The sequence below is a fragment of the Ostrea edulis genome, chromosome 1 (genome assembly GCF_947568905.1).
Source record: "Ostrea edulis chromosome 1, xbOstEdul1.1, whole genome shotgun sequence".
Lineage (NCBI taxonomy): Eukaryota > Metazoa > Mollusca > Bivalvia > Ostreida > Ostreidae > Ostrea > Ostrea edulis.
In genome coordinates this window covers 53,474,887-53,500,191 of record NC_079164.1, presented here as the reverse complement: position 1 = coordinate 53,500,191, position 25,305 = coordinate 53,474,887, and the positions used below count along the sequence as shown (strand labels likewise).

General features: G+C 37.8%; 1 protein-coding gene across 1 annotated transcript in view; it reads left to right on the top strand.

Moving 5' to 3' along the window:
- LOC125649937 (deacetylase Oant_2987-like) overlaps positions 1 to 23,066 on the top strand; it is a 29,015-nt gene extending 5,949 nt beyond the window's left edge. The window contains exons 2-6 of the mRNA XM_048877805.1: positions 12,376 to 12,492; positions 16,287 to 16,437; positions 21,959 to 22,044; positions 22,177 to 22,643; positions 22,750 to 23,066. Of these exons, the coding sequence (XP_048733762.1) occupies positions 12,376 to 12,492; positions 16,287 to 16,437; positions 21,959 to 22,044; positions 22,177 to 22,643; positions 22,750 to 22,917 (989 nt within the window). The 3' untranslated portion in view covers positions 22,918 to 23,066. The remainder of the gene's footprint in view (positions 1 to 12,375; positions 12,493 to 16,286; positions 16,438 to 21,958; positions 22,045 to 22,176; positions 22,644 to 22,749) is intronic.
- Positions 23,067 to 25,305: the final 2,239 nt, after the last annotated feature.

The following is a 25,305-nucleotide window of genomic DNA, read 5'->3' as shown; positions in this document are numbered from 1 at the left end:
ATACATTGTAAATAGGTGGATGCCTTCCTGTCAAGCAGTTAATTACACTAATGCGAAGGGAAGATGTGAAAAAAGTCCCCCCCCCCCCAAATTCCTGACCCAATTTGACAAGAAAATACTATGTAAACTGTGGATCCATCATTTGTGTAATGAAAAGTTGAGGTTTGAGACATTTACATGTATGAAGAAACGAGTACCATCTACCTGGTCTGCGACTCGACTGAACGTCTTGGGCTCAAATCTATACGGCTCCAAATTTAACTGTTCGTGACTTGTCGTGTTTACAGTGCTGCTGATGAAATAAACCGGAACCGACGGTGTGGCGTAATAAATTAAACTTCAATGGCCGCTCTCTTAGCGGCGGGTAATTTGAAATATAAGATAGATTGATAGTGATTTAATTGTTAAGCAAGGATATTTGTTGTTAAAGACTGTCATTTACGATATCAGTAAGTAATACTTTATTCATAAAGGCAACAGTGTGGTTAGGGTTGGCTTTCCCTTTAAGCAAGATACAATCAATCAATCAATCATAAACTTCAAGATGTCATCACCTTGACATTGAAGATCCGTTTTTTTTTAAATGCTATTATGGAGATTTTGTGATATTACAGACTGTTTTCGTTGTAATTCAGTTTATTAAAGTTATATGCACCGTATTCAATAGACTTTTTTTCGGTGTTGGAAACAAGACAAAAATTTCGTTTGTATTATAAACTATAAAAAATGAAATATCTGACAATTTCAGCAAATTAAATACTGATATTCATAAAGTACTGATCCATTAAAGGATCTAATGTATATATGACGGAGTTGCATTTATGGTCCGCTGCAAACGCGCGGAAAAATTAATATTAGAAACATGGGTTGGTCGTTTCACGTCCCGTTGATTTCTCATGTCCAGACACGTTTTTAAGGTCATATCCGAAAGACTCGTGATTCTCACTTTTAAATGCCGAGTGTTTGGCGAAGGAGCAATCACTACCTGTTTTTACGTCTAAGGTTTGACCATTCTCTACCCAGAGTTCCGTGCGGGACGAGCACTGCACCTCTGTAAAGGGCTTTTTATACAAATCTTGTAAAAGTTTCTAATATCCAACATTTATATTTTGGACTAAATATTTAGTCATATCATGAAATGCTTTTGGTGCAATTAAATTGATGCTTACTGTAAATTGTTTAAACTCGCTGTTTTCTGACCCCAAATTTGGAACTACTTCGTAATATGCGTATGAATATAGGGCATTCACGTGGTGGAGATTTAATGTAAACATGGAATCATAAGTAAAAAAGGCTGTAAAAATACGATCAAACCGGTCATATAAGAGACTAACAGATAAGTGGTAAAAATGTGCGTAACAAAGTGCCAGTTGGCTATAAAAAGAGCCCGATATATCACCAGTTGCCAAAACTTTTAAAGGGAAAGGAAACGAGAATGACTGTTTATATCATGTGACTGTATTGTCACGTGATTCCAAGCGTTGACAGACGAGTAAGTGAAGCTCACGTAACACGCCCTCTGTTGAGAGAATGAGGTTTGACGTGGTCGGTATGACACAAGATGTTCTCCACTTCACGACCTTTTCCTTACGGTTCTATACGTGTGTTCTGTATGTGTCAAATGGTGGAACTATACCTATGGTCTGTATGTGTCACACGGTTCTTTACGTATGTTCAGCATGTCACACAATGGAACTATATTTATGCTCTGTATGTGTCACACGGTGGAACTATATTTATGTTCTGTATGTATCACACAGTTCTATACATATTTTCTGTATGTGTCACACAGTTCTATACGTATGTTCTGTATGTGTCACACAATTCTATACATATGTTCTGTATGTGTCACACAGTTCTATACATATGCTCTGTATGTGTCACACAGTTCTATACGTATTCTCTGTATGTGTCACACAGTTCTATACATATGTTCTGTATGTGTCACACGGTGGAACTTTACGTATGGTCTGCATGTGTCACACAGTTCTATACATATATTCTGTATGTGTCACATGGTTCTATACATATTTTCTGTATGTGTCACACAGTTCTATACATATGTTCTGTATGTGTCACACGGTGGAACTTTACGTATGGTCTGCATGTGTCACACAGTTCTATACATATGTTCTGCATGTGTCACACAGTTCTATACATATGCTCTGTATGTGTCACACAGTTCTATACGTATGCTCTGTATGTGTCACATGATTCTATACCTATGTTCTGTATGTGTCACACAGTTCTATACATATGTTCTGTATGTGTCACACGGTGGAACTTTACGTATGGTCTGCATGTGTCACACAGTTCTATACATATGTTCTGCATGTGTCACACAGTTCTATACATATGCTCTGTATGTGTCACACAGTTCTATACGTATGCTCTGTATGTGTCACATGATTCTATACATATGTTCTGTATGTGTCACACAGTTCTATACATATGTTCTGTATGTGTCACACGGTGGAACTTTACGTATGGTCTGCATGTGTCACACAGTTCTATACATATGTTCTGTATGTGTTACACAGTTCTATACATATGTTCTGTATGTGTCACACAGTTCTATACATATATTCTGTATGTGTCACACAGTTTTATACATATATTCTGTATGTGTCACACAGTTCTATACATATATTCTGTATGTGTCACACAGTTCTATACATATGTTCTCTATTTGTCACACAGTTCTATACATATATTCTGTATGTGTCACACAGTTCTATACATATATTCTGTATGTGTCACACAGTTCTATACATATGTTCTGTATGTGTTACACAGTTCTATACATATGCTATGTATGTGTCACACAGTTCTATACATATATTCTGTATGTGTCACACAGTTCTATACATATGTTCTGTATGTGTCACACAGTTCTATACATATGTTCTGTATGTGTCACACAGTTCTATACATATATTCTGTATGTGTCACACAGTTCTATACATATATTCTGTATGTGTCACACAGTTCTATACATATGTTCTGTATGTGTCACACAGTTCTATACATATGTTCTGTATGTGTCACACAGTTCTATACGTATGCTCTGTATGTGTCACACAGTTCTATACGTATTCTCTGTATGTGTTACACAGTTCTATACATATGTTCTGTATGTGTCACACAGTTCGATACATATATTCTGTATGTGTCACACAGTTCTATACATATATTCTGTATGTGTCACACAGTTCTATACATATATTCTGTATGTGTCACACAGTTCTATACATATGTTCTCTATTTGTCACACAGTTCTATACATATATTCTGTATGTGTCACACAGTTCTATACATATATTCTGTATGTGTCACACAGTTCTATACATATGTTCTGTATGTGTTACACAGTTCTATACATATGCTATGTATGTGTCACACAGTTCTATACATATATTCTGTATGTGTCACACAGTTCTATACATATGTTCTGTATGTGTCACACAGTTCTATACATATGTTCTGTATGTGTCACACAGTTCTATACATATATTCTGTATGTGTCACACAGTTCTATACATATATTCTGTATGTGTCACACAGTTCTATACATATATTCTGTATGTGTCACACAGTTCTATACGTATGCTCTGTATGTGTCACACAGTTCTATACGTATGCTCTGTATGTGTCACATGGTTCTATACATATGTTCTGTATGTGTCACATGGTTCTATACATATGTTCTGTATGTGTCACACAGTTCTATACATATGTTCTGTATGTGTCACACGGTGGAACTTTATGTATGGTCTGCATGTGTCACACAGTTCTATACATATGTTCTGTATGTGTCACATGGTTCTATACATATGTTCTGTATGTGTCACACAGTTCTATACGTATGCTCTGTATGTGTCACACAGTTCTATACATATGTTCTGTATGTGTCACACAGTTCTATACATATGCTCTGTATGTGTCAAACAGTTGAACTATATGTATATTCTGTATGTGTCACACAGTTCTATACGTATGCTCTGTATGTGTCAAACAGTTGAACTATATGTATATTCTGTATGTGTCACACAGTTCTATACGTATGCTCTGTATGTGTCAAACAGTTGAACTATATGTATATTCTGTATGTGTCACACAGTTCTATACGTATGTTCTGTATGTGTCACATGGTTCTATACGTATGCTCTGTATGTGTCACACAGTTCTATACGTATGCTCTGTATGTGTCACATGGTTCTATACGTATGCTCTGTATGTGTCACATGGTTCTATACATATGTTCTGTATGTGTCACACGGTGGAACTTTACGTATGGTCTGTATGTGTCACACAGTTCTATACATATGTTCTGTAGGTGTCACATGATTCTATACATATGTTCTGTATGTGTCACACAGTTCTATACATATGTTCTGTATGTGTCACACAGTTCTATACATATGTTCTGTATGTGTCACATGATTCTATACATATGTTCTGTATGTGTCACACAGTTCTATACATATGTTCTGTATGTGTCACACAGTTCTATACATATATTCTGTATGTGTCACACAGTTCTATACATACGTTCTGTATGTATCACATGGTTCTATACATATGTTCTGTATGTGTCACACGGTGGAACTTTACGTATGGTCTGCATGTGTCACACAGTTCTATACATATATTCTGTATGTGTCACATGGTTCTATACATATGTTCTGTATGTGTCACACAGTTCTATACATATGTTTTGTATGTGTCACACGGTGGAACTTTACGTATGGTCTGCATGTGTCACAGTACTAGTAGGAAAGTGAACATACCCTTGTACATGAAAACAAGGTATAAAACACTCCTTGATCCACTGTAAATTGTAAGAAAATATTAGATACCTGTTCAGAACAATGTGAACATCCTTACATGATAATGAAGTATTGTACACAGTTTCAAGTCTATTGGATAAACCATATAGGAGAAATATTCACAAACTATATTACAATTTCCGACCAACTTAGATCCACTATAACTTCTAGGAAAATAATGGGATTCTTCTATCCCGACAATATGCACATTTACAAATGGCAATGAAGCATTGTACAATGTTTCAAGTCCATCCGATAAGCCATATAGAAGTGTTCACAAACTATTCTGCATTCTCCACCCCTCTTAAATCCACTATAACTTTTAGGAAAATAATTGGATCATCCCGTCCCACCAATATGCATATTTACAAATGGCAACGAAGCATAATACAAAGTCTCAAGTTCATCTGATAAGCCATACTGGAGGAGAAGTGTTAACAATATTTTGTGACAGACAGATGAATAGACTGACAGATGGACAGACAAACAGAAAGTACAAAAACAATATGTTTCCCCTTGGAAGAAGGGAGACATAATTTTAAGTGTATAAAGCATGCTGATAATAACATCTTTCCATCGATTAGCTGGAGAATTGTAGCTTTCTGGGGGGGGGGGGGGGGGTATACACCAGCGAAATAAGACCTCAATGATGCAAAGAAGTTTCATTTTAAATTGAAGTTTTTCATAAGAAGTGGATCCATAGCTCTCTGGTATATCCCAATAAATACCAGAGAGCTACAGTTCAACCGCTACCCATTGATAGTCATATTTTAGAATAACACTAGTAAAATTATCAAGGGGGTTGGGGTGTATGAAGCTCAGCGAGCGTTCCAAAGGGTCACTTGGGAATCAAAGTCTAATGGCAACACATGTTTACGACAAACGTAGTCGTAATCAAATTAACAAAATCGTGCATAGGTAATATGTTGACGGAGAGCGCATGCTCTCATACATGAGATAATCCAGAATCTTTTCCCAAGGGGGAGGGATCACCATATGCAATATTTTTTCATTCTATTTTCGGGAATAACACAACTGGGAATTTGTTTTGTACCAAACTCGGGATTGTGGGGTCGGACTTTCCCCTCTATATGCGCGCTTATCATAGCCTCTATCAATGAAATTAAGTATGTTTAATGCTATACAATGTAAAACTTATACGGTACCAATTTTGATGCACCAGATGCGCATTTCGACAAATAATGTCTCTTCAGTGATGCTCAACCGAAATGTTTGAAATCCGAAATAACTATGAAGTTTTAGAGCTAAATATAGCCAAAAACAGCGTGCCAAAAACGTGGAGCCAAATTCGTCCAAGGATAAGAGCTATGCATGAGGGAGATAATCCTTAATTTTGAAATGAATTTCTAAATTTTGTAACAGCAATTAAATATACATCCGTATTTTCAAGCTAGTAACGAAGTACTTAGCTACTGGGCTGTAGAGACCCTCGGGGACTAACAGTCCACCAGCAGAGGCCTCGACCCAGGGGTCATAATGTAAAACTTATACGGTACCAATTTTGATGCACCAGATGCGCATTTCGACAAATAATGTCTCTGAAGCTAAATACATGTATAGCCAAAAACAGCGTGCCAAAAACGAATATTAGTAAATTTTCCTACTCGATGTGCGAACACCCTGGATATTTTCATCACTAACCGCCCTTCCCTGTTTCATAGGTGCATACCATGCATCCAAACAGAAACCAGTCAACCAAATCATTCACTTATGGAAAAAAAGCTGATACATGTACTTTAAAGACGACAAATGACAATGATCTGACACAACTCCTTGACAGTTTGGCACATGACGCACCATAAAAAGCCTATGGACAAGATGATCTGCCTCGACATCATCAGGAAGCATGTACCAACCAAGTGGATTCCGAACAGGTTTAACAGCCATGTTGTAACAGAAGGATCACGAAAAGTGAAGAACCAAGAGCCTTCAGTAAGTAAAAGACATCAGGCAGGGACAAGGACAGCGATTTAGACACCTACAGCAATTTATCCACCTGGAGTGGAAGAGAGCCTACAACTCTCATGTATCAGACATGGTGCAGGAAGACTCCAACAGCAAGAAACCTTCTTCAAGACAAAGAAGTGTGACCGTACTTTGATCGCTCCTCTTCACTCTGATGGAAACCCAAGCCAAAACCTCTCCATTGAACCAATGTTTTCGTCAGTATTCACCACAAAGTATTCCTCATATTTAGGCACCAGCACCATCTCAACGACATCAGAGTCACTGAAAAGGGTTACAGAAATAGTACCACAAACGACCTATGCTTAGCAATCAGAGCTGTATCAGTGAGGGGTCTTTAACGTGCCAACGCCTTCTGTAACACGGGACCTCTGTTTTTAAGGTCATATCCGAAAGACTCGTGATTCTCACTTCTAAATGCCAAATGTTTGGAAAAGGAGCAATCACAACCTATATTTACGTCTTAGATTTGACCCGGCCATAGAGAGAGGGTTCGAACTCATGCCTTCCTGGTTACAAAGCGAATACTCTACTACTGAGCTACCGCGACCGGTTTTGTTATAAGGTGATAAAGTACATCATCTGTAACCACCTTATGAACTTCTTTGAGCAGCACAACATCCAAACCTGACTACCAACATGGGTTCAGGAAGAAGCGATTCCCTGAATCACGTATGATAACAATTCAGGACATCGCTATGAAAATTGACAAAAACACTCAGATTGACATAGTGGTAATGCATTTTTCAAAACCTGTTGACAAAGTCCCACCTGAGAGGTTGGTAGCATCATTATGATGTGAAAGTCTGCCTGCTCAACTGGATCCGAAGTTTGTTGTCTGGCCAAACGCAACGAGTACTGATAGAGGGCTATGTCCCATCAACCACACTATTCACATCTGGAGTGTCCCAACAAATGTTTCTCGGTCCACTGCTCTTCCAGGCATACATTAATGACCTGCCCACCAGGGTCAACTCCAGGGCCATATCATTTGAAGACAACTATACCTTCTGTACAGGATCATCACTACAGAGGTGGATACCAGACAACTTCAAAGCGATCTTGACAACCTTCACCTTTTGGAAACAGACTGGCTGATGCACTTTAACCTAGGCAGAGGTTATTCCTATTACCAGTAGCCAAAAAGGAAACAACGCATTACCCCCTACAACATTCATAAGAAGGAAATGGCTGTTACCACAAAGGTCAAATACTTAGGACTTGTCATTGGAATCATCATATAGACAGCGGGTGTAAGAATGCAAACAACACCACCGTCTTCTTACGGAGGAACCTTTTGTCCTGTCCAACTTCCATCAAGGACAAATGCTACAACACGATGGTCAGTACCCAGATAGAATATGCATCTAACAGCTGGGAACCTTGCGTCAAGAACGTCGACAAAATAAACGTAGTGCCGAGGAGAGCAGCTAGGTTCATGACAAGTAACTGCAGCTTGACCAGTAGTGTCACAGTGATGAATAACAGGTTAGGGTGGGAGAGCAGCTAGGTTCAAGACAAGTAATTGCAGCTTGACCAGTAGTGTCACAGCGATGAATAACAGGCTGAAGTGGGAGAGCTTTGTGCCAACGACGAATCAGAGCCTATGATGTACCTGGATGTCAACTCCCCAGTTGTCATCGAACTGCCTCTCCAATTTAACCAAATATGAGCAGCCAGAGAGAGGACATTGATACTGTTACATAATCCCATTCTGTCGCACCACAACCTACATAGAATCGTTCTTTCCGTCCACCACCAGAAAATGTAACCAGTTGCCAAAAATATCATCATGGCCAAATCCTGGAAATAGGGAATTTAGGAATATGCAGCACCGTAGGAGGGAGTGCATATTTTTTATCAGTATTTCAAATTATAAATGTATACTTGCGTGACACACCCTTTCGCAATTCCTTTTAGTACATAATGAGACAATGCCGCAGGAGCGGTCATTTCCTTTACCGACAGAAGAATTACTTATACAAAGACGTGTGACCACATTACACCTTTGCTAGTCATCGCACCTTCAATTCCTTTTTTGATAACGAATATCTAGTACAAGCTGCTTTTATACATCAGGATCGCCACAATTTACAAGAACTGGTCAGAGTGTACATACCAAGTAGAGTCATGTGTTCAGAGCACTCTGTGAATTTTCATATATATATATTAATTGTATGTCCAGCACTTTAGAGTAACTTCAAGTATACATGTACTTAGCACTTCATAAATTTGGAAAAAATTATGACGCTGATTATACTCTCTGTCTATCCTCTTTAAACTACCTTGGGTTACGGATGATAATCCTTCCTATCACTCGTTAATTCCTTAAACTGAAATTTAATAACAAAGAAATATATGCCGTCAACATGAACGACATTCTTGGTTATAACAAAGTTCAGTATTTTATTCCCTCATTCAACACTCTATAATTCTAACAAACATACTTCTACTATTGCATCCAAACGCTTCAACTACAAACTTTTCAATGCCTAGATATCGACCATCTTATACCAAGTCCTACATGTTCTTCTTTCAAACAATTACGTGTCATCACTGGTTATGTCGATATGATTAAAAATGATGACCAGAAGTAACTTATTTCAAAAGACCCAACATTCAGAGAACCCGTACTTTTCAATTTGTGACAAAACTTTCTCGAAAATTATGCCAGATGATGCACTGAATATGAAAATGAAGAACTCGACAATGTGAGAATGGATAAAAAGTATAAGGTAAAGTCCTGTATTAGACAGGTTAAAAGAAGAACCATCGACCCTTCTGTGTTTAATAAACCTTTTAAAAATTGCTTACTCCTCTTAGGCACCTAATCCTACCTCTGGTGTGTCCAGGGGTCCGTGTTTGCCCAACTCTCTATTTTGTATTGTTTATAGGAGTTATGAGATTGATCACTGTTCGTCATCTTCACCTTTCATTTGGTAATCCAACTTATACTCCAAATTCCCTTGTCAAAAGACGACATTCTTCAAAATCACCTCTCTGTTTTAAGCACATTTGATATCCCAGTTAATGGGACAAATGGATATAAGTTACTTTACCTATACTGGATTCCAAACCTTCGCCAAACCTTTACAAACATAGACACACTGCAGAATCAAGTAAATGTTCTATCAAGCTCCTAATCGTCCCAAAATGTTAACTGCTATGAGAGAGAAACTCCAAACGTATTGTGCCACAACATGAAAGGTGAAGATAACGAACAGTGACCGTTCTTGGGACACTGATTTTTAATACGAATAACTCCGTTTACCAGATCAAGATATTGGGCTCATGGCGGGTGTGACCGGTCGACAGGGGATGCTTACTCCTCCTAGGCACCTGATCCCACCTCTGGTATATCCGGGCGTCCGTGTTTGCCCAACTCTCTATTTTGTATTGCTTAACTTACCCGAGAAAAAACCGACCGGTTGAAAACCTCGACCTTTAAGTCTTATTGCTAGAGTTGTAATGATATATAATTTATATGAAATATTTGTACCTTTGACCAATTTTAAAAGAGCCATACTTGTATTTGATATGAATCTTAAAGTTTAAAGTTACAGATGAACCAATCTGGTCTAAGTAATGTTTGAGTTTTAGTTAACAGATGAACCAATCTGTTCTAGGTATTGTTCGAGTTTTATACCATAATCAGATAATATCAATCTGGCTACAAAAAATATCTTAATGATATAAATATGGCAACAAAATATTGATACTTACAAGGTTGAATGTCGTTTGTCTTCCTGATATGAACAACACTACTAGTATATTATTTCTTTTGTTGAGCAGTACCGAGGTGAATATAATGGCATGTGTTACTATGAATCAATGAATAAATTCGACTCCATAACATTAAAAAAAACCCACTAAATCAGTTTATCGCAAACCATACAGAACATTTTTATTAAAAATTCTCTTATCAATTATTTATAAAACCTTGCCGATCTCGATAAACATATACTTGTGCATGCGCAACCTGACCCCCCCCCCCCCCTTCATGTGTACAGTCACGTGCTACATTGTCGGGTTAAAATCAACAATGGTCGCTTTATCAAGCTCCGGTGAGTGAATGCGCAAGCTGACTTTCCCCATAACACCTGGTTTAACCTTCCTCATATATTTTCTGTGTCGACCTCAGGGTCAACGCAAAAAAACTTTAGAAACAAGCTTAATACTGAATACTAGTATGGCCGCTACCTGACGACTAAAGATATTAACGAAGCCTTAGGAACGTGACAAAAGGATCTTCTGGAAATCAATCAAACGTCACAGCAATATCCTATAGAATAAAAGGTGAAGATAACGAACAGCGATCAATCTCATATCTCTCATAAGCAATACAAAATATTTGGGCAAACACGAACCCCTGGTAATACCAGAGGTGGAATCAGGTGCCTAAGAGGAGTAAGCATCCGCTGTCGACCGACCACACCCACCGTGAACCCTATATATATGTGCCACATGTCAGACAGCATTTGACCCAATGATAGATATATAGATATATCAACCACATTTTATCTATTAGCAATAATAATTTTCATTCATATGTCGATTGATTTGAACACATTTTATTGTATAGATATACAAAGGGATTGGTTACAAGTTTTAGCAACTTAGACAACCTCTCCCGAAAAGGATCGAAATTTCACCTGCATATGGTGTTTATGTCTCTCAACTGATTCGATACGCAAGAGCTTGTTCTGCGTATGGTCAGTTCTTAAATCGAGGCAAGCTACTGACAAACAAGTTGATGGTACAGGGGTTACAACAGTCTCGTTTAAAGTTTAAAGTGAAATATTTGTATGTTTCAATTCTGAAAAAATCAGTTTTAAAACATATTTTTTATTTCATCCTAGAATATCAAGTTTTTGTTAGAAACACGTGCCTATGGTCCACTTGTTCTTTTTATAACGTTTGTGAGAAATACCGTGTGGAAGACATTCACACAAAGCTATATTCTGTGTTTTTTGTCGTCCGACATCGTGAATTTTATAAACCTCTGGTCTATGCCAAGTTGGCAGAGAGTTATAAGATTTATGTAAGACAGGTTTTCCCCGTACATAGAACCATACGTACAGGAAGGTGATCAAAGGTAGAGCTAAAGGTTCCCTTTTCATATTTATGACATTGTTTAACATGCTTACAAAGGGCTTTATTTTCTAACGTGGTCTTCGTCTGAGTAAACCGAAGGAGAGGTCAATACTAGGGCAAGTTATTTCATTACACCATATAAATAAATTGCTATTGTTTTTTATCTACAGCTAGCATTCAAACCCCCTCCTATAAGAATGTCATCAAGTGTTTAAAACATCTGATAACTCAGAGGCTTCTAGTAGAGTCTTCCAAATTGTGAAATCCATGGCTACCGAGTCATAGATTTTGGTACCATGTTGGGCTTTATGGTTCAAATAATAAAAATGCATGGAAGATAAAAAAAAAAAAAATAACCAACAACTTACATGGCATTAAAAGCTTCTAACAAAACTGTAAAACACACACCTCTTGTTTTGCTTCATCTAAACCAAAATTTACTAAAATATCAGTATTTCATTTTCAGGATCTTCGACATTCCAGGGACTACGAAAATATGTTATAGAGAAATGTAAAACACGTGTTCTGTCCTTTTTACACATAGCACAGCATGGACTGGCAGCAGCAGGGTGTGCCTCTGGAGGTATGTGTACAAATTTCAAAGTCTGAAGAAGAAAATTTAGAGTCAACAATAAATGAATAGACAACGTTTTGCGAACATAGAAATATTCGCATTAGAGTAATCTCTAACGCGTTGAAATTATTAACGTCAATGCGAAATGCGCCATTTGTTATGCATGAAATACGTACCCTTTTCACCACAATAATCTCCACTCAAAAGGTTTTGTATACATGATTATATGAATTGCAAAAATCCCCACACTCGTAAATATAGTAATCTTTATTTCGTTTATCCAGCGTCCAATTCAAATGGCTGTCCGCCGACTTACTACCACTTTCATTTTATCCATTTTCTTGAATATTACTAATCTTACAACTCGTATCCCACTGGATAATGAAAGACAACGTCATTAGATATATAATAAAAGACACCACAGAGTCGTCCACTTCTGCTTCATACTTGGATACTTTATTGAATAGAGATATTAACGGTAAACTAACAACTCAACTTTATGACAAACCGGATGATTTCAACTTCTCCATCGTCAATTTCCCATATTTATATAGCAATATTATATTATCAACTGATTCGATACACAAGAGCCTGTTTTGTGTATGGTCAGTTTTTAAATCGAGGCAAGCTACTGACAAACAAGTTGATGGTACAAGGGTTTCAACAGTCGTTTAAAGTCAGCATTTCGCAAATTCTATGGTCGTTATAACGATTTAGTTTACCAATACAACCTACCATTGGGTCAAATGCTGCCTGACATGTTTCATACCGATTGTTAGACCGTTCTTGGTATAGTGATTTTGACTACGGGTAACTCCGTTTACTTGATTAAGATATAGGGTTCACGGCGGGTGTGACCGGTCGACAGGGGATGCTTACTCCTCCTCTGGTGTGCCCAGGCGTCCGTGTTTGCCCAACTCTCTAATTTGTATTTCTTATATGAGTTATGAGATTGATCACTGTTCGTTATCTTCACCTTTCATACTGAGATCTGTTATGAAATTAATCGCTGTAAATGTTCAAAATGGGGTAAACATTACCGATTTATGATTTGTTTACTTTTATCCATGCGCTCTGAAAATATAGTTCACGGGGGAATATAATGATTTCTTCTGAAAATAGATGTATTCTAACTTAGAAAAAAAGTTTATCAGCATTATTTTATGAGTTATTCTACATAAAAAAAATAATGAAAATCAATTAGGCTACATTATATTCCAAGTGAAGGTATTCATCTGATAAGTAGTAACCACTGTACAAGTGTATTTTTTAAATATCTTATTTCGAAGAGGTTTCTGGGGAGAAACGTTCCCGCGCTTTTGCTCGAAAAATATGCCACTCCTACATAATCCCGAGACTAAACAAGTGGACCAATCACACGACGCGTAACAAATTCATATGCTGTGACCTTTTTGAGAAGCCCTGTCCAATCAATGCACGCAAGATTGTGACAAATAAAGGAGATGTGGTGGGTTTTGAGTTGACGAGACTTGTAGTATGATATCTCCCTGACTTGCCGCTTGCCAAAACCCCAAGTAGGTAACGCTACAATTACTTGAAAAGTGTGCCCCGAAGCCGGACCTCCTTTTTGTTTACACACTTTTGTTTCTTACCTTGTGAATTTTATTATACCGGTAAAAGGTCAATCTCTAAAACTTACAAAAAGTGTGAAACGATTACATTGATTGATTGTATTTTGTTTAAAGGGGCATGGACATGATTAGAGCTGAAACTTTTCAAATTTCATTTTTCCATTTTTAGTTCATCTGAGCCGTTGTCCGTCGTCGTTGTTGTAAACTTTTCACATTTTCATCTTCTTCTCCAGAACCACTGGGACAATTTCAACCAAACTTGGCACAAAGCATTCTTGGGTAAAGGGGATTCAAGTTAGTTCAAATGAATGGCAACGCTCCTTTCCAAGGGGAGATAATAGCGAAATAGTGAAAATGTATTGACGACTTTTAAAAATCTTCTCCAGAACCACTGGGCCAATTTCTATCAAACTTGGTAGAAAGCATCCTTGGTTGAAGGGAATTCAAGTTTGTTCAAATGAAGGGCCATGTTTTTCTCCAAGGGGAGATAATAGAAAAATAATGAAAATATATTAAAAACTTTTAAAAATCTTCTCCAGAACCACTGTGCCAATTTCAACCAAACTTGGTACAAAGCTTTCTTAGGTGAGGGGAAATCACGTTTGTTCAAATGAATGGCCACTCCTTCTTCCAAGGGGAGATAATAGCGTAATAGTGAAAATACATTGACGACATTTAAAAATCTTCTCCAGAACCACTGGGCCAATTTCAACCAAACTTAGCACAAAGCATCCTTGGGTAAAGGGGTAAAGGGGATTTAAGTTTGTACGAATGAAGGGCCATGCTCCCTTCAAAGGAGAGATAATCACAAAAATGCAAAAATAGGATAGGGTCATTTAAAAATCTTGTTCTCAAGAACCACTGGGCCCGAAGAGTTGAAATTTACATGAAAGCTTCCTGACATAGTGCAGATTCAAGTTTGTAAAAATCATGGCCCCAGGGGGTAGGTTGGGGCCACAATAGGGATAAAAAATTACATGCGAATATATATAGGGAAATCTTGAAATATGGGCCAAGGTATCTAAGGTGAGCGATGTGACCCATGGGCCTCTTGTTATTGTTTACAATGCTTAAAGTATTTGTAATAATCAACCAATATTTGAATATCGGTTGTTGAGTTACAAGCGAGATACAGCACTCGCAATTCTTCGCTGTGTAAACAAGGCTCGTGCATGTATTTGTGTACACATAGATTACTTAATAGAAATATAGCATGTTTAAAACAAAATGAGATGTGCCAAACACTAGAAACTATTGAATTGTATTCAGAATTAACTTGTAAATTGAAAACATCTGCTTTAGATGAAACTTTTACTAATATATTTAACCTATGTAAAAAAAAAAAAAAACTTGGCACGAGGCTTCTTTACATAACAAAGAATTGTGAGCATGTACCTTGACTACCGATATTCAAATTTTTGCTGACCATTAGAATACCTTAATTAAGCATTCTAAACATTCAAAACTAGAGAAATAAATTAGAAAATTTTCAGTTCAAAACGTGTCTATGTCCCTTTAACGTCTCTCTAGAGAATTCTTCACTCATATGGAGACATCACCAATACCAGTGAAGGGCTTCAAATTTAGACCTATGTTCGACGCTTACGGCCATTCAGCAGTGAAAGTTCTTTAGCATGCCACACATACTGTGACACGGGACATCTATTTTTAAAGTAATTTCCGAGGACCCGTGACATTCACACCTGATGCCAAGTGTTTGGCGATGGAACTGCCACTACCTGTTTTAACGACTTCCGTCTGTCGCGGCCGGGATTCGAAGCCCGACATTCCGCATGCGGGGCGAAACGCTCTACTTCTAGTCCATCGCGGCGGTCTGAAACGATTACATCAATCGAACTTGGGATGAGATAGACAGGGAATCTACACATTTCGGAGAAATTAAATCAGAAGGGGTTTGGGTAGTAGTTAGTATCCATACTTCAAGTGCTTGTGGTAAATACTGAATGACAACATTGTAAACACATGTAACAGACGCAACTTGCATATAATAATGACGTTATCGGTACCAGTGATTCTCGCTATGGTTTCAAAATACGTAAGAGCTCTTTTTAGCTTACCTGAGCGGAAGGTTCGAGAGCTGTTTACAAGTGGAAGGGGAGTTCACATCCAATGATTTGCATTTTCACCACGTTGTAATATAGAATATCATTTTGAAAATATAATTCAGTGTAATATGGTTTTAACTTACAGCGCCTGGGGGAGAACTAGATTCACTCAATGCTGTATCGGTTGAAGAATGTACTAAATGTGTAATGGAGAATCGAGATGTCGTCGTTGGAATCAAAATTCGTTTATCGGATTCGATTGCTGATGGTGGTAAAAACGAAATGGAAGCTTACAGGTATGTTTTAGTTCACCTGAGCTTGAAGCTCAAGTGAGGTTTTTTTTCTAATCATTCCGTGCAGTCGTCAGTAAACATTTCACATTTTCGACTTCTTCTCCAAAACCACAGGGCTAATTTCAACCAAACTTGCCACAAAGCATGCTTGGACAACGAGGATTCAAATTGTTCAAATGAAGTACCACACCCTTTTCGAAATGGAAATAATTAAGAATTAGTAAAAAAAAAATTGTTGCATCTTTTAAAGAACCAATTTCAATAAAAAAAATCATCGTTGGGTAAATGGGATTCAAGTTTGTTCAAATGATGTGCCAAACCCTTTTTGAAGTGGTAGGTTGGGTAATTGGTTGTATATTGTTTAACGTCCCGCTCGAGTATTTTCCACTCATGGAGACGTCACCATTGCCGTTGAAGGACTGCAAAGCCTTTTGAGCAGGGAGGGATCTCTATCGTGCCGGGACCTCGGTTTTTACGGTCTCATCTGAAGGACTTCCCCATTAGTCGCCTCTTATGACAAGAAAAAAGATCTAGAGGTACGGAGGACATGATTTAACCCGGGATTCCCATGGGATTTTATTAAGAATGAGTGAAAATTTTGTGGTATCCCGTGGGGATCCGGGTTAGAATAGGTCCTCAGTACCCCCTTGCTTGTCGTAAGAGGTGACTAAATGGGGCGGTCCTTCGGATGAGACCGCAAAAACCGAGGTCCCGTGTCACAGTAGGTGTGGCACGATCCCTCCCTGCTCAATGGCCATAAGCGCCGAGCATAGGCCTAAATTTTGCAGCCCTTCACCGGCAGTGGTGACGTCTCCATATGAGTGAAATATTCTCGAGCAATAAACAAATAAATATTCAATCAATCAATATTTTAAAAAATCTTTTTAAGAACCACCAGTTCAATTTCAATCAAACTTGTCACAAATCATCCTTGGGTAAAGGGGATTCAAGTTTGTTCAAAAGAAGGGCCATGCTCCCTTCAAAGGGAGATAATCAGGAAAAGGCAAAAATAGGATGGAGTAATTGAAAATTCTTAGCAAGAACCACTGGGCCAGAAAAATTGTTTACATGAAATCTTCCTGACATAAAGTAGATTCAAGTTTGTACAAATCATGTACCCAAGGGATAGGGAGGGGACACAATAGGGGATATATTAGAATTATCTTTTGAAAAATTTGTTCTCAAGAACAAATGGACCTTGATTAGTCATGATCAGTCATATTAATATGCAGGCAGCCCCAGGTAGTGCCGCTTCAACTTTGTAGGGCCCCAGTAGGGGATCGACGTTTTACATGGAAATATATAGAAATATATCATCTTATAAGATTTATGAAACATCTCTAAAAACCTTTATCTCAACAACAGCAGGACCAAGATTGATAAAAATGCGAACATTTACAGATAGTTAAAATAATTCATGTTTGTTCACAACAGGGACCCCAAGGGGTAGGGTGTGGTCGCAAAAGAACACTAAATCATATCAAAATACAAATGTTATCAAGTTGTATGGATTCAATTTTCTTTTTATTCTATTGCGACTATAGTCGGGGGTGGAGGTAGGTGGGTGGGGGCATATTGCTTTTGCCCTGTTTGTCTGAAACTTTAACCGTGCTCATAACTTTTAAATGGTAATTAATAAAGACTCTCATATTTCATTTGAGAATTCCTTGTAACAAGACGTTTTTATGGCATCAAATTTTTAACCTTGTGACCTTGGACTTTAAAATATAACCCATTTAATATCTCCTGAACTGTTTAAGGTAGAGCTTTCATATTTTGTATATACAGTGTAGATGCTTTATGGGAAGACATTTCATTTCATACTATGATCTTTAATTTTGTTACCTTGACATTCTCTTGAACAGCAAGGTCATGTTATTCATATTTGTATTGAGTCATTCCCATGTTGTGTGAATTCAAGGTCGTTATGTCTTGGCTGGGGCCACAATATGGGGTCAGTTTTTTTTATTGGAATAAAGATTGAAAAACAATCTTTTAACAGGTGAACAACAGCAGGACAATGGTGACTCAGGTGAGCGATGTGGCCCATGAGTCTCTTGTTAATACCTGTATTTGACTCTAGGAAATCTGTATTTGTAATTTTCCACATTCTTACTCTAGCCTTAGAACTGATGCTTGGTTTCGATTTTATCGACATTTCAGCTCAAAAAGTATGTACAGGTGACTCTCGATGGCTCGAACTTGGGGATCTCGAAGTTCTCGGTCTCTCGAAGTGAAATCATGGTCCCAATTTTTTTCTCTATATAACAAAGCAAATTCACTATCGATCTCTCGAACGTTCGATCTCTCGAAGTTCTCGATCTCTTGAAGTGAAGTTGGGTCCCATAAAACACATTTCATAGTTTTTCACTCTCGATCTCTCGAAGTGGTGGTAGCGTATACCCACTGTTACCCAAGCGTGTAATAATTTCTGCTTGGACCTTACCTGGATTTTGTGGAATGCCGGAGGGGTAATTAGGTGTTTGCATAATTGAAATTTCAGTTTCTTTATTTCCGTGAGCCATATGGCTCAGTGGATTCACATACACGTATATATACACAGGCAGTACAGTAGATATAAAGATATAATACATACAGGAACAGTATATAGAGAGTGCATAAACTTACATAACGTTATACACTTAATGTCATTGCATAAATTTAAGTTATATATAAACACAGTATATATATATATATATATATATTACAGGTATTCATAACCAATTATACTGATTCATAATATGTACTGTATCTGGTATATGCGGGAAAAATATGAATTATGAATAAATATGAATTTAACAGTTTGTAGATCTCTAAATTATGTATAAAACTTACTTACTCGTTGTCACGTCAAAACAAATTATAGGTTTTATTCATAGTCGGATTATATATAATTTTAATCATCAAGACCCAAAACCCCGGTGCAAGGTGTAAACTGACCAATTAGCCAATTATATACACAAATGTGTCACCTCCACAGAGAAGGACGGGTGATATTTAGTAGTTATTTTGATATCATATTAACTACCTGACGAATATGAAGGAAAACATGTCAAAACGATTTAATATGATCTTGTTGGTAAACATTTCCGATTACTGTAAAATCTGAACCATACCGACGGACCTTCAATTTCCGAATCTCGATCTTTCGATTTCTCGAAGTTTTATCGAGAGTCACCTGTATTTGCAATATGATATATATTTTAATAAAAACAAAAAATTCAGCTTGTCTCTAATATGTATACCTTTTTGCTCCGATGCAGGATGTGAAAACTATTGGATTCATTACTTCTTTTTTTTAGGTCACTTGGGTAAAATCAGGTGACCAACTGCAATTGGTCAGCGTCCGTTGTCGTCCATTGTCTGTTAACAATTGAACATTTTTAACTTCTTCTTGATAACTGTCATTTCAAATTCTTTGGAACAAGGGAGACATAAATTGTAAATTGCAGGACTCCTGTATCCCTGGGGCCTTAGGGGCTGGGCAAAAACTGCCAAAAATTGACCAATTGTCAAAAATCTTTTTACACCTGCATATCTTTAAGAAAAACTAAATGCGTACCATATATATACTCGGGGATCCGGGTTAGAGTAGGTCCTCCGTATCCCTTGCTTGTCCTAAGAGGCGACTAAATGGGGGTGTTCCTTCAGATGAGACCACAAAATCGAAGCTCCGTGTCACACCAGGTGTGGCATGATAAAGATCCCTCCTTGTTCAAAGGCCGTAAGCGCCGAGCGTAGGCCTAAATTTTGCAACCCTTCACCGGCAGTGGTGATGTCTCCCTGTGAGCGAAAAATTCTGAAACGGGACATTAAACGATATACAATCAACCAATCTCTACAACACATAGTGACACAGAGCTGGAAGGCGTCTACCAAAATTTATATTTCATCTCTACAACCGCACACATAGTGACACAGAGCTGGAAGGCGTCTACCAAAATTTATATTTCATCTCTACAACCGCACACATAGTGGCACAGAGCTGGAAGGCGTCTACCAAAATTTATATTTCATCTCTACAACCGCACACATAGTGACACAGAGCTGGAAGGCGTCTACCAAAATTTATATTTCATCTCTACAACCGCACACATAGTGACACAGAGCTGGAAGGCGTCTACCAAAATTTATATTTCATGATTCGGGTAGAGGCTTTGACTTGGTATATAGTGTTTATGTGTAATAGATGAAACTTAATAGATATTTAGAAAGAGTAAGTAGTCCTTTACCAAATTTGTAAGTTTGATGATTTTAGGGGTGGGGGTTTTGGTATCAGGTTGGGACCAAAATGATCAGTGATTAAATGTGTTAATAATTGAACAATTTTTACTTCTTCATAATTACCCTTCCAATTCTTTTAAAATTGTATGAAGTATCTTTGGGGCAAGTGTAACATAAATTGTAAATTTCAGGACTCCTGCATCAAGGTTGGGACAAAAACTGTCAAAAATTGATTAAGTTTCACAAATCATCTCTACAACTTAACATCTGTAAGAAAAACTAAATGCATATGATGCAGAGCAGGAAAGCCTTTACCAAAATTGTAAATTTCATAATCCCTGGGGTAGGCTCTGACTGCAGGGCGGGCCAAACTTGTTATATATAGTGTTAATGTGTAAAATAAAATCATCTTTAATGATATTGATACTAAATTGAAACTAAAGATGTATTTTGAAGGAGTAGGTAGTCCTTATCAGAATTATAAATTGCATGATCCCAGGAGGTAAGGGTTTTGTTTCCAGGGTGGGGCCAAAATTATAGTAGTGATTACTGTCTTTATCATTTGAAAGACTTATTTAAGTGTGCTGATACGGTATAAAAACTAAATGCATATTTAGAAAAGCATGATACCAAATTTGTGAATTTCGCAACCCCAGGGTTATGACTCAAGGATGAGTCCATAATAGTCATATCATGCTAATGCTACATATAATTATGTAGTCTTTCTTCAGTTGTAAGAACACATTTTGTTTGACACTGTTGCTAATATCAGAATTTGCCTTTGATATGCTGAAAAGGAAATTTGTTCTAGATTTCATAGCCCCTGGTACTACTGATACGTTTAACTAACACTCAGATAAGACCTGTGGGCCTCTTGTATGTTACCAAATATTTGCTATTTTGTGTTTTTGTGTTTGGATATCAGCACTTCTCTTTTTGTGTTCAAAGAGATACGATTTAATTATAACATTTCTCTCGAAGATGCCCGGAAAAACTAAGATATCTTCACAAAGTGTTCGGTTCACATTCCCGGTCGCTCGGTTTTCTCACAGGATAAACATATGGAGTTCTGCCAGTGTAATTCCATCCCTTTGTTTTGATTTCAAACTTCTTCTAGCCATGCTTTCGTTTCCTAGCCTTTTACTAAATTATTAATATTCCTGTTATTTTCTATACGAGACCCGGGAGAGATTGGAGATACCCGAGTAAGCATAGCAACACAGCCCTTAGGTCCATGCTGTTGTCTCAGTTAGTCCAAATTATAATATGTACCTGTAAAAGATTTATTGTTCTTCACCAGACGGGCTATACGTGCCTCGGAGAAAGCAGGAGTCCCTCTAATGGTTCACCATTCTATGTCTGTTGTGCAAACACAAGTTGATAATGGTATGTATGTGTGGTAGACAGGGGCTGAAATATTTTCATAGAGCTGTTTAGGATTAAAAAAAATGAAGCTGAATCTGATAGACTTCAGGAACAGTGATTGCTTTGTGTAAAGTGTTACCTTAATTTCTTTAGGTAGCGAATTAGGATGCCCCCGCGACCTGAGAGCAGGTGATCTCTATACCCACACGTTTCATCCATATAGATCATGTATCTTAGACCCAAGTACCAGGACTATTCACCAAGATGTCCTCAACGCGAGAGAGAAGAGAGTGCTATTTGACGTTGGCCACGGGCAAGGCTCATTTGGGTGGACAGTGGCGGAAATATGCGCGCAATGCAACTTTTATCCAGACACCATTAGTACCGACCTTCACACCGGGAATCATGTTGGGCCCGCATACGATCTTCCTACAGTAATGTCAAAGTTTTTACACCTTGGCATGCCTCTTACCGAAGTCATTCGTGCTGTGACGTCAACTCCTGCAAAGGCAATCGGTTGGGAAAGTAAAATAGGAAGTTTGACACCTGGGAAAGAAGCCGATATCACAGTTCTAAAATTGATGGAAGATCCAATTATGCTGGAAGACTGCCAATCGCAGGTTTGTTATTCACGTAGTCAGAAAATTAATGCAGTAATGTATATGTTCCTCAGTTAGTAGATCTGACAGATTACACATGTAAATGTCTGTGATCTCAACTTTTTAGGTTCGAGTTCTCGATAAAGTATTAAAACCAGTTGCTGTTTGGAAAGCAGGAGATCTACATAGGATCACAGAACCCAGTCCATTTCCGAATCTTGATGCCATGAAACTGAATTCAAGAGAATGGGATAAAATTCTGATAAAAGATAAAATCAGACCTGAATTATTGTAAAAGGAAGACACTGTTTGGAAGTTCAGCAATTTTAATTTTAGATAACAAGGACTCATTTATTTGTAACGTTGTAATCTCAGAACCTTCCACTTTCGGTAACTTTGATGTTTTTACATTTTTTCTTGAAAATAAACAGGAACCTCAGCTCGTGACTTAGGTTAGCATTTCTGCATTGTTGACAAGAAGTATTACTTTGTTAAACACCACTCTGATTCAACGTACTAATACTCTGAAGTTGAAATGAAAAATATGCTGGAGTTCCTCATTGACAATATCTTCGGAGTCTTTGGTAATCAGTCTGTTGGAATTCCCATGGGCACGAATTGTGCTCCTTTGCTAGCTGACCTGTTTTTTTTATTCTTATGTTTTTATCTCACCTGAACCGAAGGTTCAAGTGTGCTTTTCTGATCACATTTTGTCCATCGTACGTCTGTCTGTCTGTCTGTAAACTTTTCACATTTTCGACTTCTTCTCAAGAACCACTAGGCCAATTTCAACCAAACTTGCCCAAAAGCATTCTTGGGTAAAGGGCTTTCAAGTTTGTTCAAATGAAGGGCCGTGTCCCTTTCAAAGGGGAGATAATCACAAAAATGCAAAAATAGGGTGGGGTCATTTAAAAATCTTCTTCTCAAGAACCACTGGGCCAGAAGAGCTGAAAATTACATGAAAGCTTCCTGACATATTGCAGATTCAAGTTTGTTCAAATCATGGCCCCCAGGGGTAGGATGGGGCCACAAGGGGGGATCAAAGTTTTACATACAAATATATAGCGGAAAACTTTAAAAATCTTCTTCTCAAGAACCACTAAGCCAGAAAAGCTGAGATTTACATGAAAGCTTCCTGACATAGTGCAGATGCAAGTTTGTTCAAATCATGGCCCCCGGGGGTAGGATGGGGCCACAAGGGGGATCAAAGTTTTACATACAACAAGATATGATTTTAATCTACTGATTGTAAAGTCTCCCAAATGAAGCACTGGCTGTATAAAAGTAGGCCTTTTCTGAGTTCTACTACCCCCCCCCCCCCACACACACACATAAATTGTGTATCTATTAGTCTATAATTTCTTTCACATATAAGTAAAGGTTGCACATGGACAACCCTGAAAGTTCCAATATTTCATACTTTAGACAGGGGAAAAAATAAGAGGCCCAAAGGCCTTATATCGGTCAACTGAGTACTAGTTAAAGTGTAGCTGTCAATCGGGTTCAATCGCCGGTGGCCAGATAGCTCAGTTGGTAGAGCAACTGACTAGAGAATCAGGGGGCCCCGAGTTCGAGTCCCGGTCTGGTTTTCCCTTCCTGTTACAAAAGTATTACTAGTCCCAAGGACTATGAAATCTAGAAGCTAAATTCTAATATTCTAGTATTCAGCAAAAGTATAAAATAAGATATGCTCTTATATCTTAAAGGAGCATAGCTGTCATTTTGTCACCAAAAATTTAATTCAATGAAAATTGCTCTGTATTATATATTTCAGAAACATCACCAGAATTTAACAAGATGTACTGTGAGCAATGCTCACTAAGAATACCCCCCCCCCCCCCCCCCCGTTTACCCCAATCTCCCAAATGGTGTTGTTAATAGGTATAAATTACCTCTTTCCCGAGTGTAAAAATATGGTATGCCTTTGTAGAAGAAAATGAAAGATATAGTCCGAACACAAATCCATGCCATAAACCTATAATTTTGACCTTGAGATCAAAGGTCAAGGTCATAAAGGGGTCATAAATGTACATGACACATAGTCTCATGGTGATACACCCATGTCTTATGGTATGACTATGTCAAAACCCTATAATCAATTTGAGGTTAAAGTTCAAGGTCATATAGAGGTCATGAAGGTACTTGACACATCATCTCATGGTGATACACTCATGTGTAAAATATGGTATGCCTATGTCAAAGAACAAGGAAGTCATGGCCCTGACACAAATCCATTGTAAAAACGTTTAATTTTGACCTTGAGGTCAAGGTCATATGGAGGTCATGAAGGTACATGACACATCATCTCATGGTGATACACTCATGTGTCAAATATGGTATGCCTATGTCAAAGAACAAAGAAGTTATGGCCCGGACACGAATCCATTGTAAAAAACCTTTAATTTTGACCTTGAGGTCAAGGTCATATGAAGGTACATGACACATCGTCTTATGGTGATACACTCATGTGTCAAATATGGTATGCCTATGTCAAAGAACAAAGAAGTTATGGCCCGGACACGAATCCATTGTAAAAAAAACTTTAATTTTGACCTTAAGGTCAAGGTCATATAGAGGTCATGAAGGTACCTGACACATCGTCTCATGGTGATCCACCTGTGTGCCAAATATGGTATGCCTATGTCAAAGAACAAAGAAGTTATGGCCCGGACACGAATCTGGA